The sequence below is a fragment of the Blennius ocellaris genome (genome assembly GCF_963422515.1).
Source record: "Blennius ocellaris genome assembly, chromosome: 18".
Lineage (NCBI taxonomy): Eukaryota > Metazoa > Chordata > Actinopteri > Blenniiformes > Blenniidae > Blennius > Blennius ocellaris.
The window spans coordinates 16,950,301-16,970,932 of NC_137667.1; the positions used below are offsets into that span (position 1 = coordinate 16,950,301).

The window sequence follows — 20,632 nt, forward strand, 5'->3', positions numbered from 1 at the left end:
ATTGACCTCACATGCTTGTTTGTGGACTGTGGCAGGCAACCGGAGTAACCGAAGGAAACCGACGCACACATGGGAGAACACGCAGTCGCTGTGTGGCAAAAGCGCTAACCGCTGTGTTTTCAATCATTTCCACCACCAAAATAACGAATGCCAGCTGACGTCACCTGTTGGTGGGTGACCATCTTTCACGCTCACTCTGAAATTAATCTTAACGACAAAAGAAAACTAATACACAAGAATTCTATGGTTGTCACCTCGACTACATGAATTATGTTTAATTTCAGGGCAGCAGGGTGAAGTAGTAGGAGTACTGAACGTTCTTCTTGTGCTCGCACGGTTTCTGTCCTGGTACTCCACTCAAGCTTTTCAGAATAAGAGCAGACTTGAAATGTCGATGTATTCCTCATAGTCGACCGTCTGTGTGTTTGACCCGGAGACACTAGGACACCTCAGCCCGGGTGGGGCGTCCTGCCTTCACCATCGTCCTAACACACCACGTTAAGTTAGATCAAAGTTGAAAAAAAATTAAAGATCATTAACTTCTGTCATTTTTAAATTATATTTGCAATAGATATGCCAATCGCTTTGTGTCTTAGCCAGTTTGCTATTCTATACTTTTCACCACATGATAATCAAAACTACAGATAACTTATGAAATCATTAAAACTTCAAACTTCTGCTATTAGTGCATATGTTTTACTAAAGAGTAAATGTATCCATCAAGGCCTTTAAAAGACATTTCCCCCCTCATGTTAAGTGGCCCTTGCGCTTCCTGAGACCCCAGATGTGATGTAGATTACAACTCGTATTTCCCCCTCCTTCAACCAGCCCCTCTTTCCACAGCAAAGAAAGAAATCATTCAGTTCCAGCCTCTTTTTTTTTTCCTCCCCCTAAACATCCCCCTCCCCTACCACATCCCTCCCAGCAGCAAAACAGGGGCACACAGACGACCACGCTCTCCAGCCAAACCCTAATTGTGTGTGTGCGTGTGTCTGCATTTTTTCCCCCCCCTGACATGAAGAAGAAAACCAAGTATTTGTTCTCCTGCCTTCTAAATGGTCGTCCTGAAGCTTTTAAGTCGATGTGCTTGACCGGGAGAGTGGAAGTGGCAGATTCTCGTTGTGAAATATCACTGGAGTTGGGTGAGTTTGACATTTTCATTTATGATTTTTTTTTTTTACACAGGCTCAGGAGTTGGATCACCTTGTACTGTTTTAAAAAAAGAAAAAAGGTACACAGCATTGCATGGAAATCCACATTCATTCCAATGCATTTGTACTGAAATTTCAATAGATAGTTGTGAAATACCACGACTACCTTTTGAGTATAGTCTTTGTACATGTACAGTATTCAGATAGGCGCACAGAAGTATGTATACAATGCATACTTTCGCTTTCGTGATGACTTTTCGTTCTTTAAAAGTTAAACACATTGGTGCCAGGTCTTTCTCTGCTTCCCAAAATCCTCCTCAGAGTAACATTGAGGCAGTTGTGTTGTGACAGTTGTGAAACACTTGTTCAAACTTTGACAAGCAGGGCCAAAAGCCGGAGACGCTCAGTATAGCCCACTCAGATTCACCATATGCGACTTTTAAATGGAAAGTGCAATTCAGCACAGTGCATTGTCAGTTTCTTCCCTTTTACTTAAAGAGATCCAATAACTTGCATTTTGAGATGTTAAAATTTATTTTGGATTGATTTGATTTCAACCTTTTTTCAAAAATAAAAAAATCCAAATAAACACTTTTTCCCTGCAACATATATTGTATCATAGCATTAATGATGTTGATGATTAAAAAAACAACAACTTTGTGTCCTATTAAATAATAAGACGGCTTAGAGGGAGATGAATTAGTCGTTTTTGATTTCAAGAAGAAAGAGACAAAAAGACCTTCAATAAGAAGTTGTTGTTTTTTAAATCAATCATTAAGGCTCTTTTGAGAGGGAGTCAATCCCTTTTTAAATCACAAACAAACTACAATATCCAAATGGTGGAGTGAGCTCATGTCTGCTTTCTTGTCAAGCTTCTGCTATTTTAAGCCAACAGAAAAGTCAGCCTATAAAAGCCACTTCAGAGTGACGGAGCCTTTACTCCGAAGCCAAGAAAGGTCCCTGCAGGTCACAGGGCGTCTCACACTCCGTTTCAACTCAACCGTAAGACGCCGGTGTGGAAACCGCGCAGACATTTTGCTAAAAGACAAAGGGGAACTTGCTCCTGCCAGTCTGTCACACTCACAGAGGGGAGAGCATGTGTGCTTCAGTTCTGCAGGCTTTTGAGAGACCGAGTGAATGTCACTAAATGTCCTTTTACTGCTGCGATGGCCATTGAACACAGACACAATCATGTTATATTTTAAGATGAATTACATTTTTACTTGGCAGCGTTACCTCAATAGACTGAATGTCGTCACATTGTGCCGTAAGTTTTTTATTTATTGAAGCTCAAACAAATGCAATATAAACGCACAGTCATAAAAAAATAAAAATAAAAAAAAGTTTAGGACATGCTTTACAGCGTCTTGGGCTGCACAGTCTAATAAGTGGTTAGTATTCTGGCTTCTCAGTGAGAAGACCTTGAGGGCCTCTCTGCAGTGTGTGTATATCGCTTTCCACAGTCTACAAACAAGCATTTGAAGTTATTTGGTGGCTCTACATTTGTGTGAATTCAAGTGTCTGTCTGTGTTTGCCCTGTGATGGACTGGTTACCTGCTAAGATGATGATGGCAACCAGGTGGCATTTTGCTCCTTATACATCAGGGGTGTCCGGAATGGAAGCATGTGGGCCAAATGTGTTTCATAAGAGGCTGAAAACAGCTTGCAAAACCACCAAGCAATTTTGTGAAATTCTTCTCCACTGAGACCAATGACCGATAATTTCCTCCTTCTCGCAACTGATGCTGGCAGGTGAAGAAGAGAAAAGATATAGGATGGATGTATTGAAACCGGGAGACTATTTGCCCCCTCTCGGCACACCGGCTGAGCAATTAATGCGTACTGCAATTGTGGTGTCGTTTTCATAAACCGTGATGTGTTAATGTGAAATATAGAAACTGTGTTTCTATATTTCTATGATGGAATGCGCGTGATAACAGTATCACAAAACAAACAAATGGACTGAGAATGATCAAAATCAAGGCAATATTGGCTATCTATAATTGGATCTGGTATTGGTAAAAAATGTAATTATCAGGCTTGTGTGTGATGTAATTTTTTTCTAATATTGGGCCGATAATCATTGGTAACAATCGTTATTGTGCATCCTTCATCAACTATGTGCTGCGCCACAACAAAGAAAAACTTTAACGCTTAAATTCAAAGGGTATTATGGAACCATTTTTCCAATGTGGCCCACTGAAGATGAGATCGACATGTAATTGGCCTCCAAACTAAAATGTGTTTGACACCCTTGATATAGGGTATTTGGCTATTAGGCATCTTGGTATTAGGCATCTATCTTAAATCTATAATTCAGCAAGTTTACAACAAATATTCTAGACTTCTTTCAAAGTCTGTTTTCAATATATAGATACCGGGAATATTTATTCACTTCTTTTCTGTGTACTCATGAGTGGATAGTATCTGTAATATTCAAGTGGTCAAGATGACAAAGCCCACGCATACAGCAGGAGATGCTATCAATCTAATCCATATTCTCATTATGACACATGTCACCACTGAGGGAACTCATTAAGTCTTGGTTTATTCCGGCGGTGATATCGGTCTGTCTGTTACAATGCACACGTCAGTCACAAGAAAGCAATCTTATTATTCTAACAACAGGACACCCAGCTCCTGGACTGTGTCTCTGTTTGCAACTCAAATTGGCTTGAAGGTTTCTGTTTTCTCCCCATCTCACATCTGCTTTAACGTATATGAGGTCACCATTTAAAGTAATAACACACAGAGGGAGCCAGCACTGGTTCAGTTTAAGAGTCCAGACCACGCCACAACTCATCTTTAAAAATAAAAAAAAGACTATTTTACAGCATCTTTTCTACAAACTGGCAGTACTGGACAATAAGGACAAGACTACCCAACTGAAATTTCCACTATAGCTGTGAGGATTTTGAATAGTTGTGTGGCTGCTGTAAGAGAAAACTACAGCTGAAACCAAATGTGCTACCGACGGCAGAAAGAACCCAGCGGTGTCTCGACTTAACCTCACATGCCTGGTTCAGGCTTTTTTAAATACATTTCCAGATGGAGAGGAGAAAAGGCTTTGCGATGGCTTAAGATGTGTACAAGCAGCTCACGCTTCGCACTCTTTCAGATGTTGTCAGGGTTTTACGATGACACTAAAAACAACACAACGCTGAAAAAAAAGAAGAAAAAACAACCTTTCAAAGCAGTAGCACGACAAGTTACGCATAGTCTACACCACGGCTCGACCACAGAATGTAAAACTCCCACCACCATTGAGACCACAAGTCAGGCGGCACGAATGAGAAAGAACGGAAAAAAAATAAGAGTAATGAAAAAAGATTTTAATCAGAAAACCCTGGTGTTTTCTCTTGAAATGCACAAGTAAATCTGCAATCATGTGGATCTCGATGAAAAACGAATCCAATTTTTTTTTTTTTTTTTTAAAGAAAACATTTCTGAATATTCTGGGAGTGCATTCGCAACTTTGTTAGTTTAATTGAAACCAATTTCAGAAGAGGTCAGGGTCGAAAAAACAAGTATCTCCCCAGATTAAGTCAAATTCTGATTTAGAATTCAATATCAAAACCTCAAGTTGCATAAATTGGACCTTCAGGCTGCCAAAGGATGGAGATTTACGCTCCACCGGTCGCTGTTGATAATCACAGCTGCCTACGAGGGTGAGGCCAGGTAAAGTCTGGGCAGGTCATCAGGTCGTCTTGTGTAGTTGAATTCAAACGAGCTGTAAACTGGTTGGTTAAAACTGCAGATGATGTTGAGTGAAGAAACTTTTTTGCCATAAAAATCGGTGGAGTCAACAGTGCCAGGTAATAAAAAAAGCATTCCCACTCATCCTCTTTATATCACCGGGATCAGATTTACAACTCCAGCAGCCTGGTTGTTTGACTGATTCATACATATTGCATTTTATAAAATGATACCCGATGTAAGTGACATTTAACAAAAGTTAAAGGAAAAGGAAATGTCACCTGATAAACTATATATGCGATGAAATGGCCACTGTTGAAATATGCATCACATTTCTAAGCGTATACAGTATTAAAGATTAAATAGGAGCCGGTTTTATATCCCAGTTGGTGCAGAAGGTGTGACGGGGGGAATGGCGACCAGGAATTACAAATAATGCTGCTAAATGTCAAACATCATGAGGCAGATCGAGGATGTATTCATACAGACAACAAAATGATTTCTTGGTAAACCAATGATGACATGCAAGTGGTGTGAATGACAGCAGTTTGATTTATGTCGACACAAGGATTAGTAACATAAAGATCCATCAGAGAAGATCTGAATCAGGAAAATGAGTTCAAAGCACCGAGCAGATTTAGCTACTATGTATAATATAGAAAATAACCGTGTCCAATGTCCAATGCTGTTTAACAATAAAATATAGAAAAGCGATATTCATCAATAGCCTAAAGCAGGGGTGTCAATTCAAACACATTTCACAAACAAACCAATTTCATCTAGAGTAGGCAGGACCAATGAAAAATTGCTCAAATTACCTTTCGGTTTAAACTTTAAAAAGTTTTCTTTGTTATGACGCTGAAAATAAGGGAATGAGAATCTCTATATTTTCACAAGACCAAACAATTATAATGAAAAACGACTACGATCTCAACCCAAATCCAAATCTGATCATATGTTCTTGTGCAAAATGCAGTGCAATGTCCAACAAAACCTAAAGCTGTCGCATTATGCACATTATTTTTACAAGCTCACTCTGACAGCATGGCTTTGACTCAGAGGTCACGTTAAGAAATGTATTCATAAAAACAACAACAATGTTTTCTTGGCAATTTTCACAATTTGTGTGATTCGTTCATGTGTGTTCAGTTTTGGACCACAGGCCTCGTCTTTAACACTCCTGCTCTAATCTGCTTTAGAGGCATCATATCATGCAGCTTTTCAACACTTTCACATTATTGATCCAAAAACCTTGTATTCAAAGTTTTTTGTCCCAAATCCAACTTTTATTTCATTTCCCTCCATTTGAATATTGGATCATAGGAGCTGCATTCAGAATCTGCTGTGTCTGTGTGAGCCAGACTGGCTCCACCCACAACATGCCCGTCTTGAGAAGAGGAGGAAGTATTTCCTGTCGTGGTGCCATGTGCCAGAGCAGAGCTGCCTGATTGTGGGAGGAGTCAAAGGGAGCACCTACTTTGATTGAGATTGGCTGACACTGTATAGGGTTTGATTTCTGATTGGCTCATGAGATCAACACACGTTTTAAAAACTGAAACAAGACGGGGACAGAGAGGACACACTTTCCTCACTTCTGGTCATTCTCAGGTATACGAACACATATTGTTGTTGGAAAACTATTAGAAAGGGAATTTTGATACTATGACCCCTTTAAAGTGTAGACTCCTTACCTCTGCCTCCTTTCAGGTCGCCATGTGGCATCGCTGGATGATCGTCATCGTGGCCTGGGTATCCATGGCAACCCCAGCCCTCTGCCAGAGCGGAGACGGTGACTGGGGGTCAGGGTCTGACATCTCCTCGACGACAACGGCCACCAATAGCACGATGCAGGCGGTCGGCGACGAGCCTGTGAAGGTGAAAATCAACGATCACTGGAGCACATCGGAAGCTTTCTTCCCACCGCCGCCTTCACCCGAGCTCCACTACGAGCCGCAGCCGGACAAGTGCTCAGTCTTCTTCAACACCAACGCTGCCTGGGCTCGAAGGCTGAAGGCTCAGAGAGAGGAGCTGGCTTTTCTGCAGGCCATACAAAAGGGAAACAAGGCGGTGATGGAGAACTTGGAGCAGTTTGTGGGAGCGGAGATGGGAGAGCAGAGCTACGAAGACGTGATCAAGGAAAATGTCATCGGCATCCAAGAGGACCATAAGAGCTGCCATGAAGTGCTGGAGAAAGCTGAAGAGGATTTGGAGAAGCAGCTGGAGGGAGATACCTCACACTCCCATATTGGCATGCAGAAGTGAGTGCAGCAGATCAAATGTGCACTTTATAGGCAAAATATAACATTTATTTGTGTATATAATGGTGAGCGACAAATTGAAGAAATTGTACAAGGAACTCACAAAATTTATTGGCATGAAAATGTATTTAGGTATAAGAGTTATTGCAAGTCCGTTGGATGATGTTCATTCCGCATTTCAATGAAAAAAATTCACGTCCATCTGTTCACCACAACCAGACATGTCAGACTGTGACGGCACTAAGCTATTCACCAATTCTCATCTGTGTGTGATCTGCTCACTTCTAGTGAGGGCAACTCAATGAATGAGAAGAAAAAAAGCATTTAATGAATAGGGATGGATCAGTTAATCAATAAGCTGATTAGCTTATCAACCTCAACTTGTATCGACCCAGGCCCCCGTTCTACGACGTGGGATCAACATGGCCGGGCTCCAGGTTTCCATTCAACTTATTATACAGCACTTTATTAAACTTGGACTTGTTAATCTCCATAAGTGCTCCACTAATTAGTAGGTCCAATTTCCAGGAGAGCTGATTGGTCAGTTGACAAGCTTTTATATCTGTTGGATTCTTGTCTGGATCACAAGCTGCAGGTTAGGATTTCAAAATGTACATCTATGAAAAGGTTGAGCACCATTGTGGCATTATAAATCAGGTTTAAGTCCTGAAGTTACATTACTTAATCCCTCCTCAAAGTGCAGGCCTCTGTCTGCTTTATACAACTGGGATTGCACAGGTCGTCTATTTGTAAAAAAAAAAAAACCCAAAAAAGGTTTTCTACAAACTGTGTGTCAAAGATGTCAAACATAAGGCCTGTGAGCTGAATCCGGCCTCCGGAGGCTCCAATCTGGTCAAACCACCAAGCTTTGTGTTGAGATTGTGGTCATTTTCCATAGCAATTGTTTGTTTTCGATGAAAATATAGACATTTTCATCATCTCCACTCTGCGTTACACTCTCATCCACTCTGCGCTATAACACAGAAAACCTGTCGTACTGAAACCTCGTGGTTTCCAAAAACGTCTCTCCGTCTGGCGTCAGTAATATTGTCTGTTTGATCACCTCTTGTCACACCGTGTCCATTTCTCCTACCATGAGTGCTCAGTGTGTGGATGTGATCCAATGCTCCTCCCCCATGACAATGAGCTCCGCCCCCGATTGCACAAAATGGGTCGTTTTCTCTCTACTTGTCCGCCCTCTTGATGTTTCCTGCTTGTCTGATACCATTTCACTCGCAGACTGCCAATCTGTAGCCTCACTGTTTTGCCATGTTACTGGCAGTTTAGTTTCTCCTTTCCATGAGCTCCTTGTCTCTTTTTGTTTTGTTTTTTATGACTTTTGTGACATTTCAGTTTTGAAGTCATCTGTAAATATTGGTTTTGGTTCATGATGACCATTACTGTCTATGAAATGCTAATTAATTGAAACAAAACAGCAATTATCAGATATGATAACAACCTTTAGCTATGGATTCAAGATTATTTGTAATTCAACAATCTTCCTAACACACAACAACAACATTGCTGCATCTAAAGCAGACTATATATATCATTCTGGTTTCTACTTTGCAGTCTTTTCCATGACGTACCTCGCTTCAGCAGTGTATTTGTTGCTTCTCCTATATTGTATTACTGTCCAGAAGTATTTTTCACTCACCTGTGTTTCTTCCCACATGTGGTGCCCCATCACTCCTCCTGGTTCGCTCCATCTCGCGGCGAAGAATCAGAGACGAGTCCTCGGCCTTCGATGACATGCTCGGCGCCGCAGCAGCCATGGCCAGCAGGTTGGAGAGTTCATCGCAGGCCTTGCACGCTTCATTCACCAAGCAGCTGAAAGACATCGTCAAACTCCGACACTAACGAAAAGGTTTCGAAAACAATGTTCGCTCCTCACCCTTGAACTTGCGAATGATGTCTGGCGTCCCGAGCGAGACCCAGTGTGAGGGGAATAAATCTTCAGACAATTTATTGTTCTTATTAACCGCGGTGCAACAAGGTACCAAGGCTGGCCACGACGTCAACTGCAGGGATCAACTTGGTTTTATCAATGAGGGGAGGGTGAGAGACCCCAGTGGGAAAAGAAAGAAAGAAAGAAAACACTCTTTCGTGAGCATTATAGTCCTGTAACCAATGAAATGTTATTTTCCATTCAGACACCGTTTGGAATCTGGTGAGGTCAAACATAGGAACAGTATGTGGTGGAAGTCTGAGCCAAGCTGAGTGTTTATGGATCAAACAAGATGGGCCTTCTGAGAGCAAACGTAATGACTCTGTTAGTCTTCTCCAGAGGAAGCTATGCATCGGCCATCTGGTTCCAGGGTAAGGATGGAGGCCAGGACACACTCAGAAAGACGAGTGTGCCAGTGGAGATTCTGTTTCTGTAACGACGAAAAATAAAGGGAAGGCAACTACCACCGGGAACACTTTGTTACACATGAATATGTACCGTTTGCAGAAAAGCCTTTTAAAAAATTGAAACAACTGTGAATCCGAGCAGATAAAGCTTATGAGATAACGCAGCTTAATTTACCTGATCAAACACATCACTCACACTGCCGCTGTGTTTCAGGGTTATTGTGCTCTGCTCTCTCTCACCTTGCCAAGACAGACTCGTGGACTGAGAATTGCTTTGATATTTGCAACCATAAACTGTGCGCTTGTATAAATTTGCCTAATGCATGGTTGAAACTGTATTTGATCATGGTGGAAAAAAGCAGCAACAATAAAGCATCTTTTGGTTTGATGTTTTTGCAATTTGACATTTGATGTTTGATGAATTTATTATCATGTTTTTACAGCTTTTACACTGTTATTATAGGTGACAGGGAGCAGTGGCAGAACTTCAGGACTATTCATTCAACTAGTCTGCCCTCTAGCTGTTTTCAATAGAAATATCCCCAAAATGTATTTAACCCGTTGTTTTTCTCGTGTCTTACCTTTTCTTGATGAGCTGTTACTTTTTTTTTTGAAAATTACAACTTTTCTAAGAAATAAACAATAAATAAAGTTGGACTTTAGACGAATTGAGAGGCGTTGGCGTTTTAGTGCTGTGGGGATCAAGATTTTAATCTTTTAAACAGCAGATTTGTGGACATAATTAGGTTTCAGTCAACTCACGAGTTTGCGCCACTATTATTTCAAACAGCTGCTGTAACTGTCACCAGACTGGACCACAGTGCTGACAGCAAAGCTACTTTCAACAATACGTCCGAATTGCATTAAAACATAGTAAATCGCATAATCAAAAGTAGTTATTTTCCTTCGAGAATAAACTCCACTACTTTCTTAAAGAAATTTTTAAAAGTGTAGACAAATGAGTGAGTTACGGAGGGCGAGAGAGAGAGAGAGAGAGAGAGAGAGAGAGAGAGAGAGAGAGAGAGAGAGAGAGAGAGAGAGAGAGAGAGAGAGAGAGAGAGAGAGAGAGAGAGAGAGAGCGCTGTTAAAGACCGGAGCTCCGACGTGTCCCGTCTCTCTTGGGTGGATGTGGCCAGGTTGACGACTTCACAGCCCACAGTTTCCTGTCCGATTGCGCCTGATCCTGGAAATAACCACTCATTAACTGAATCTAAAATAAAACACAGCCACCGGTGAGCCCAGCAAGGTCGCCGCGTTCATGGCACGATGCGTAAAAGCGCACGGTGAACCCGGATCTGGCGCAGAAAGGAAGCTTGACTTTCTTCGCGAAGTAGATAGTTTAATGCAGATTTGTGTGGGCAGTTTCACGATTCCTTTATGGAAATGAGCTTCCACAGTCGGAGTAGAGCACCGCGCCGCTCCCCGATCCTGCACCGAGTGATGGATAGCTCTCCGACTGAGCGCGCGGAGGCTGCGGGCGCAGCGCTCGTCTGAAGTGCGCGCTCACCGCGACCCGTGCTGGGATTTTAACTGGAAGACTGTTAAGTAGTTTTTTTTTGTGTGTGTGTGAGGGGGTGCACAGTCCGTCTTCAGCTCCCCGCCCACGGATGTTAAGGCAGTAATAGTGAGAGTTGTGGCGGAGTTTGTCCTGATATGCCTCCCGGCTGCGAAGATGACAGATGCTGCTCACGCGCCGCGGGTTCAAGATAACGTTTCCACCGTGGACGGACTATCCCGCGCGCTCTCCGGCCATTTATTACCCGAGTCTACAAAATGCTATACAACCACCTGTTCTCTGTGGGGACGGCAGTTTTCTGGGTGCTCCTCCTGAGTCGGGCAGGTAAGTACTTTTTCCAGCTTTGAACACCGTGAAGATCTCATGAAAGGCAAGTTTCGGCGTCATCAAGGTCGTTAACGCTGCTGAGACACTTTCAGAAAGATGTCTGCGAAGGAGCCCGCTGGGACACATTGGAAAAACCAGCACGAGATCAAGTTTAAATTTAGAACGAGCTTCTACAAGTCTGACAATGTTTCCTAATTTTGCTCCTCAAGCCAATCATCACATATTTTTATTCAAAAGTTACACATCTCAAGCAACAAAATGAGTTCAGTCAACTGAAGCAACGACTTGGTTTCAATCTTAGAAATATCACAAGAAGTGTCCCCATTTGCATGGAGAAGGAGTCACTTTCACCTTCACTGGTCTGTAAAGGCAGAGGAGAATTTAAGAGATGAATGAAGCAGGTTTTTTTTCCTTACATGTGCCAAAAGCTGCAGGTTTCACTGTAGATTTAAAGGTGAATAAGGAAAACAAACAAACAAAAAAAACAGACCTGGTATTTTCATGTATGCTTTGCATTTGTCAAACTATGTTTAAGGTCACAGTGTAGTGTAATGGTAGAAGTGTGGCACTGACCACAAAGAGGCTGGCCTGAGGGTTTCCCTGAGAGTAAGCAAAATAGGCTAAATCGGGAAAGAGTTCTTTAAAGGGAAAACTCCTGTTGGACACTTTGGAGGGAAAGTGGAGACGAGGATAAGATGGTTTGCTGTGTATGTGGGAGGGATGGGGAAAAGGATGCTGAGGATGGCGGTTGCCATGCCAGAATGAGGGGAGGATATGTAGGCGACTGGTGTGGGACAGGAAAATGTCTAATGAAGTTTCATGTCATGCATTTGTTCAATATCAGCAAATGCTGAGTTAATATGGATAGAATTCAGCGTTAAAATCAACACAATTCCTCAAATAGGCAGATTTTTGTTTTTTAATAATTGAAAACCCTCCAAAGATATGCTGCTCCAGTGCAATTATTCACATTTTCCAAAAGCATATCCAACAAATATTTGTGAAAATGTCATCTTTAAGCTTGACGGTAGAGCCTAAAATTGCAAACGCAGATCAAATCAGTAGATTTCACATGGATGCCAAACGACTTGTTCACACGGCTCAAATAACACGTTCCGAGGACATATGTTGGTGGGTTTCAGCACAGACTGCATCTCCTCCCTTCATCTTCACGTGCAACAGCAACCATACATGCAGGTAACTGATCTCGTGCCAGCTGACCTGAACAGCGGGACACAAAGAGTTCGCCTTTCTGACGACAGCTCGTTGAGGCTCACAGACGGACACTAAAAACACCAATGCTGCATGTCGTATTTGAGTTGAACTTTCTGCTGCCAGTATTTGACAGCCCAATTTCAGCGAGAGTGCCTCTGGCTTGAGAAGCTGCTGACTTGATCATCGGGGCTGGTCGGGCTTTCATGCGCCTCGCCAAAGGGCTTGGCGACTGTCCAAAAATCCCCGGCTCAGCGTGCTGGATGCTTGGAGGTGTCATCTCGTTTCAAGACTGGGCATGGCGGGAGGCTTTGATCTGTGGCACACAAGAGTCTTTACGCAAACCCCACATCTGGTGCTTGCCAGATGCACCTGACAGATGAGCACGCGCTGCCCCGGCCGTCAAGAGAGCGGATAAGAAGTCTCTGGTGCATGTTTGTTTGCCAGATTGAAATTAGTTCATGATGGCAGGGGAAGGGTCCAAGTGCAACTTGAGCAAATTAACAGTGACTAATTACCACCTCTAATGTCTGTTTTCCACAAACAATTACTGGAAAGGGCTAATTTTTTAGGAAAACTGTGTCACACAGAGCTTTGCGGGTCCATATTGATTGTGCCAGGCAAGTAATGAGCATGGCCAGTAATTCATTTAATCGGATTGACATGTATTCCTGAGGTGAGTCTGTGCACCGCTTCAGCCCGTCATCTGGTTATCACCCCTGAACTAGTTGGAAAGTGGAAGCTCTCATGATTTTTTCTATTTAAATTTTTTTTTATGGATTTTAACGTCAACATATTTGCTTCTTTTTATGAATAAAGTCACCCAAAAAAGTATAAAATTGATTTTTCAACTTCAGGAGGGAAAAATTCTGGGCTATGTTTTTGCACAACTATAATAATTGGGGCTCTATTAGAGGCATTAGTGACCTTTAATGATGATCCCTAGTCCTTTTCTTTCAGTAGAACTACACAGGCATGCAGAAATTATAACACATGTCAGTGATGGTCATTATGGAGGGAAATCTGAAACATGAGGTGCAATAAGTGAAACAACCCAATGAAATACGATAACATTCTATAAAATGACAGTGAATAAAACAGGAGCAGAGTTCACGCTGTCCTGCCTTTGATTGCTTTGTCTGTGTCTTTAGTTTCACTGTTGCACAAAAATGATGATGTTCAGTGATTCCCTGATGAAAACCAAGATGTGAGCAAAAAAATTAATAATTACAATTTTTCATTATGTACTGGTACGGGATGGTACTGAAGCCCAGATGAGATATATGCTGAAATTATCTTTTTAAATGCCAGGATATTGTGGACAGACACACACACACACACACACACACACACACACACACACACACACACACACACACACACACACACACACACACACACACACACACACACACACACACACACACACGCTGCACTTCAAATGAAAACCATCAGGTAATAGTTTTATGCATCAGCTGTAATACCGAGTGACAGACAGCGACACAATAAACATCCGTCTCTGGTGAGAGATGATCTCACCTCCGCTTAACACCAGCAACTAATGATGTGTGTAATTGACTCTGGCTACACTGATGAAGGTGGTGGCGGTAATCCCCGCGGGACGGGATTCCTGTCCGTCTATCTCCACGCTTTTCATTCCGCTGGAAAAAAAATAATACAGTGACGCAGTCAGAGTGGAGACACAAATGTGTCCTGACTGCGATTTCACAATCAATTCACTCACACACACACACACACACACACACACACACACACACACACACACACACTCCACCTGGTCAACTTCACATAAAGAGGCGACTCTCCTGGGGGAGTTCAGATCAAGAGATTTGTGGAATCGATGAGACGTTATTGGTAAAATTCTTAGAAGTTTAGAGAAGGACTCCATGATGAAACATGACACGTTTAAGGCGCGTGCCCTTACTCCCAAAGCCACAACTATTACACCAGCCAGATTGACTGCTACTTTAAGAAAGGATTAAGGGAGACACGCATGAGAGAACGTGGATATGATTCACACATAGACTTTTCTCATCCGACGCTGAATTTTCACATTATTTAAATCCAGCATTAATAAATATTAACTTCTCAACAAAGGCAGGAATTAATCTAGTGCCAACATATGCAAAGGGCCTCACTTCATTTTTACCCATGTTCTTATGCTATAATTAAAAAAAAAGAAGGAGGGACTCCACATTGCAGCGACAACAAAAATGGTTTTCATATAGACTTAATGAATGCACATATAAATCTGAAAGACAGAGTTAATCTACATAATCAACATGACCGATTTATAAATTCCATTACTCCCATATTCCACTTGCCTTTCATGAATGTTTGACTTTGGCTTCAGGTGAGTGTTGTGCTGTTTAATGTAAAAGGAATAATTTCTCCACAGTTCTCTGCCATGACAAGACTCACTCCCACGCAGAAGACGAGCTCTTCAAGACGCTGTTCGCTGGGTACAACAAGTGGTCCAGGCCTGTGCCAAACATCTCCGATGTGGTCATCGTCAAGTTTGGACTCTCCATAGCCCAGCTCATCGATGTGGTGAGCATTTACACAGATTCCGTTGCACACGAGGCAGACCTTTACGGTTTTTGGTGCAATTCCAGTGGGATTCAGTTCAAATCATTATTTTGTTATCACTGTCACATAATTCTTTTCTGTTTGACAGTCACTGTAATTGATTAAGAGGTATTTATTTACTTTGGAAAATATACATTTCCTCTTCAACAATTCCTTTTAATGAACCAATCAACATCATACCTCAGTTCACCATGTGCTTTACAACTTACAGATCACAGTGGACCTTTATTACACTATTTACATCTTCAAATGCATAAAAAACATTTGGCCTACTTGTCGCTGGAACCTCAAAATACAGCAGGCTGGTTTATAATGTGATCAGAATAACTTTTCTAGAAGTTCTAGAAATGATCATTAATGTCAAAATATTTCTACATCTGTGTCGTAACCCTGATCACTCATGTAATTTACATTCAAAACAAACCCAACCAACAGAGAAGACAATAGTTGCCCAAAGCAACTTTTGAAAACTGACTGAAACTTGGCAACCCGGATTATGAGATTGTTTAACAAACCTTTCATTAAATACATTTTTTCTTGTGACCTGAACTCAGTACTTCAGCTGTATATTACTGACTTTCTTCTCTCCGTCTGTCTGTCAGGATGAGAAGAACCAAATGATGACAACCAACGTGTGGCTGAAACAGGTTGGAAGCATTTCTTAGAAACATGTCAGTGAGGATACAGTAACATAAACCAAAAAAAAGCTCATGTATTTTCTTCTTTGTTGAACTTTTAAACAACTGAATGCATGAAAAGGTTGAATAAAAGACTAAGTTTATTCCCGAGAAGAGTAAAACAGAAACCATCTGTTGTTTGTAACTCCCAGGAGTGGAACGACTACAAGCTTCGCTGGAGACCGTCAGACTACGACAACGTGACGTCCATAAGGGTGCCATCGGAGCTCATATGGGTACCAGACATTGTCCTCTATAACAAGTAAGTCTGACATGCAATTGAAACAGCAGCTGAAGAAAACAAACACCATCAGGGCTTCAACATTTAATTTCCCTATTATTATTATTATTATTATTATTATTATTATTATTATTAACTGGTCAATGATTTGGCCTGAAAGCAAAGAGCATCATGTTGCTCAGAGGTCAAGCTGACATCCAACCAGCCAGTATTGGCGTTTGAGTTATCCCAGACAGAATAAACAAAAACATCCACAATTTAATAGCGTGGATCTTCCTGTTATACATAATTCAAGAGATTAACTGATAGTGGCTGGGAGCCGGATCAAATGGATTATTGGTCCCTTATCTACTTGTCATATGGTCATAACACTGACTACGCTCCAGGCCAGTGTCCAAACATGTACTGCTCATTTTAAATGGTTTGTAGTTTTTCAGTAGTTACTGTAAGTAACCAACCAGGGTTGCATAAAACGAGAGCCCACCTGAAGACAGACCATCACAATCTCACCATTAAAACTGACATGCTTGTTCTTGGCTGGTGGGGGATCCGTATAGGCAAACATGCAAACGACACAAAGATCCTGACCTTTAAATCAAACCCAAAGCCAAACTTCACAGTAGCATGCACCACCTACAACCAGGTTAAAGCGCATCAGCCTAGTGGACAGGAAAGCTAATTATTTTTCCCGTTTGTAAACATGCAGCAGTTGGGCACAAATACACTTCCTCCGAGAAAATACACTCTTCCCATAATAAATAGAGTCAAACTGATGACTGTTAAGTGGATGTTCAATAATATGAAGATGTCGCCACCTAGTGGACTCAACTGGAAATACATAGACCGCTGATAGACTGTGTGGCTTTAATATGTTAAAATATATTGGTCAGTCAACGACAACACATATATCTTAGTGTCTGTAGCCCCTACATGTCGTGTGAAGTCGATTTTAAAAATCCACCACTTTCCCCTTCACCTAAAGTGACCTCACGAAGATTAAGCCAAGCAGGCTGACGATGGAGTTCTGCTCCATCAGGCCCATTTAATCACAATTTGTAGTGAAATTGTAGAAGGTGAGACGGATGAAATGACAAGGAGTTAATATTGCATCTCCCGCAGAAGCTCTTATCACCTTTACAGCGATGAGTGGAGCAGGAATCACTGACGGAGACTGTGAGAAAATCATTACAAACTATTTCTGCAGCAGGTTTCCAGAAAGTAGGAAAAAGAAACGATTATCCGTTTAAGCACTTCGCCACAGGTCGATGTAGTTTGCCGTTGCTCACATGCTCTGGTCTCCATTTCCAGCGCCGACGGCGAATTCGCTGTGACTCACATGACCAAAGCTCACCTCTTCTACACGGGCAAAGTCCGCTGGGTTCCTCCTGCCATCTACAAGAGCTCCTGCAGCATCGACGTCACCTTCTTCCCCTTCGATCAGCAGAACTGCAAAATGAAATTTGGCTCCTGGACCTACGACAAGGCCAAGATTGACTTGGAGCGAATCGAGAACACGGTGGACCTCAACAACTACTGGGAGAGCGGCGAGTGGGCCATCATCAACGCTGTGGGAACGTACAACACCAAGAAGTACGACTGCTGCCACGAGATCTACCCGGACATCACCTACTTCTTCATCATCCGGCGGCTTCCTTTGTTTTACACAATCAACCTCATCATTCCGTGTTTGTTGATCTCCTGTCTGACCGTTTTGGTTTTTTATCTGCCCTCAGACTGCGGCGAGAAAATCACGCTGTGCATCTCTGTGCTGCTCTCCCTCACTGTCTTCCTCCTGCTCATCACAGAGATCATCCCGTCCACATCCCTGGTCATCCCCCTCATCGGCGAATACCTCCTCTTCACCATGATTTTTGTCACCCTGTCCATCGTCATCACCGTGTTCGTGCTCAACGTGCACCACCGCTCCCCCAGCACTCACAAGATGCCCCGCTGGGTCCACTCCGTGTTCCTGGACCTGATCCCGCGCTGGCTGTTCATGCGGCGGCCTGCGCCAGATGGCCGGCGTCGCAGGCTGCTGATGCTCCAGCAGGAAGCGGCGGCGGAGCGGCGGCAGCTCAGGTTATCCGGGTACAAAACCGGCCACCTCCTCAGCACCTCGGCCACCTGGTTACGAGACGGGACCACGTTGGAGGACTCCGACAGGGGTTGCTACGAGGACTTGGAGCTGGGGACGCTCACGTCCTATTTCTCCTTCCGCCCGCCGTCTCCCAGACCGCCGGGGTCGACCCCTCCGACGCAACAAAAGACCCCGCAGAAGAGCCAGAACCGACAGGAGACCCCCACAGGGGCAAACAAACAGTTGACGGGGGCCCGGGTGAATCCCACTCAGCGACCGGCGAAAGTTGACAACAGGGATTCGACGTTCCTGCTTTCACCAAGTGTTATACGCGCACTAGAAGGAGTGCACTACATCGCCGACCACCTGAGGGCTGAGGACGCTGACTTCAGTGTGAGTGTTTGTCTTCATACACATCAGTACTGCGATGTACAAGTTGCAATTAATGTGATCCATTTAGTTTAGAATATGATCGATATATAAAGTCACCGTATGATGTGAAAAATCCCGCATGTATACAGTCTGCATGATGTCAACAATATTGTACAATGACAAAAGCCTAAACATTAACCAGGCAGCAAGCAGAGCAGTATTACACCACCGAGTTTTGAGGTTTCATAGTCAGACTGTGACTCAGTTGACATCCTGCGTTTGATTTTCCCCTCATGCCGTTTCCCATGTCTCCTCAAGTTTCCACTGTCAGGATTTGCAAGGCAGAGAAAGTTCATGTATACAATCATGATAGATCATTGTACTTAATCCAGAAGGCCAGTATACAACCATTACAAATTACTAAACTATAATCAAGAATCTAAACCTGAATGACAGAGCAAGAAGCAAAAAAATACAACTATTGGAACCAGATATTTTATTTAAAGCCGAATTTGAAAAACCAGCTCGAACTTATTAACAGTCGCACTTCTGAACAAAATGTCTAATTTTGTTGATGCCAGTTTGACGGTGCAAGTTTCTTAGTATAGGTACTCGTGTCCAATTAGTCGGTTAATGTATTATTTGTATTTTACTCCATTTTAGTTTTCAGGTTACCAGTTTTAAGAACAGAGCGTAGAGAACAAATTTAGCACGTTTGGGTTAACTCCTGCTCATTTACATTTCACTTTCAGTTGATCGTTAATAAATGATTAAGAAGTCAACGAGAACACTGGTGCAGTGAGTCGATCAGATTCACCCAAACACCAGGGAGCCGTGGAGAAATGATGGAAAACTGAGGCCTCCGTTTACACAACGAATACGAGTGTATCTGCAAAACTTTCACTTTTGAGGGGGTCTGTTTACAAGGCGACAGTGTGCAGATCCTCTGTATCCGCAAAATATTTTTATCCCGGCTCCCCCAAAGTGGAAAGATTCTGTCACAGCTGCAGAGACTGCTGGAGGCTGCGTAGCTTGTTACTGCGCGTGCGCATCTCTCCCCTTCCCTCCGCTCATCCACTTGTAAACAAACATGGCGGACCCATAGTGCTATTACTTAAGGTCTGTATTCGAGTTTTATCATCCATATCAGTAGTTTTATAGTTGAGACTCACCCCTGATAGCATCCGCTGCGTCATCAGTCCATGCGGATGTTGGGTTCGCTCCATTTTGTTCACGTTTAAAGCGTATTCTTCTCTGCACAGATGTCTGTGTGTTCAGTACAAAATCAAGCAACAACGCCCTCCCATGGCCTGGCATACTAACTACATCGTTGTTTTTGTCATGAGAATTAATTTAATGGGAAACAGAAGAAAGAACAGCACAGCTATTTGAATACAATCAAGTGACTTTTGAAAACGTTTCAACTCAAGGCCACCTATTTGAAGCAATGATGTCCACATAGTAAATTAAAGTAGAGCCATAATGACCTATAAATCGAAACTTTAAAGTGTTGGCTTGTTGTGGTGCAGAGTATTCATAAAACAAATGTCTATATCCTCACAAAGACCAAACTACAATAAACACACATGAATGTATGACATAGCATGTGAGCAAAACATACTTGAATCTAGCATCTCAGATCTTTTTTCTTTCTTATCTCAACAGGTGAAGGAGGACTGGAAGTATGTCGCCATGGTGATTGACCGTATCTTCCTCTGGATGTTTATCATTGTGTGCCTGCTTGGGACAATTGGTCTTTTCCTGCCACCGTGGCTCGCTGGCATGATTTAAAGCTTGAAGGGGAAATAATAAAAACTAAAAACATAATATCACAGCCACTTCCACTTGAGTGATATTTGATATTTAAGCTGTAACTGAACTCTGTTTCAAAACTGGAATCGTGACTCAAGTTTGTGTCGCGCAGTCCGAACCCTGTGAAAAACAAAACCACACATCACTAAAACCAAATTCTTACCTCCAGTGGGGTAAATGTTAAATCATTTTTTGGTTTTTTTGGGAGCGATGATGCCACGTTCAGGTGTCCAGATGTGGCTCAACTCTGGTGTGAAACGTCAGCCTCAGGTCAGCTCCTGCAGCCTCTCCAACTAACACATTACAGGGAGCCACTTATTCTGTCTGT

The 20,632-nt window shown here is 42.5% G+C and overlaps 2 protein-coding genes across 2 annotated transcripts; both read left to right on the forward strand.

Annotated features, from left to right (window-relative positions):
* Positions 1 to 6,402: 6,402 nt before the first annotated feature.
* LOC308143144 (uncharacterized protein) lies at positions 6,403 to 9,942 on the forward strand. The gene is made up of 3 exons (XM_080513854.1): positions 6,403 to 6,455; positions 6,555 to 7,105; positions 8,827 to 9,942. The coding sequence occupies exons 2-3, from the start codon at positions 6,561 to 6,563 to the stop codon at positions 8,963 to 8,965; spliced, it is 684 nt and encodes a 227-aa protein (XP_080369980.1). The 5' UTR covers positions 6,403 to 6,455; positions 6,555 to 6,560; the 3' UTR covers positions 8,966 to 9,942.
* Positions 9,943 to 11,203: 1,261 nt separating this feature from the next.
* On the forward strand, positions 11,204 to 20,283 carry chrna2b (cholinergic receptor, nicotinic, alpha 2b (neuronal); the record flags this gene model as incomplete). Its single annotated transcript, XM_080513790.1, has 6 exons — positions 11,204 to 11,300; positions 14,935 to 15,086; positions 15,728 to 15,772; positions 15,955 to 16,064; positions 17,352 to 18,513; positions 20,158 to 20,283. The coding sequence occupies exons 1-6, from the start codon at positions 11,234 to 11,236 to the stop codon at positions 20,281 to 20,283; spliced, it is 1,662 nt and encodes a 553-aa protein (XP_080369916.1). The 5' UTR covers positions 11,204 to 11,233.
* Positions 20,284 to 20,632: the final 349 nt, after the last annotated feature.

What these genes read in the sequence shown, in the direction of transcription:
- LOC308143144 (XM_080513854.1), top strand. Translation starts at nt 6,561, where the DNA reads ATGTGGCATCGCTGGATGATCGTCATCGTGGCCTGGGTATCCATGGCA. An exon ending in TCCCATATTGGCATGCAGAA is followed by an intron (nt 7,106 to 8,826) that starts GTGAGTGCAGCA and finishes CTCGCGGCGAAG; the next exon opens with AATCAGAGACGAGTCCTCGG.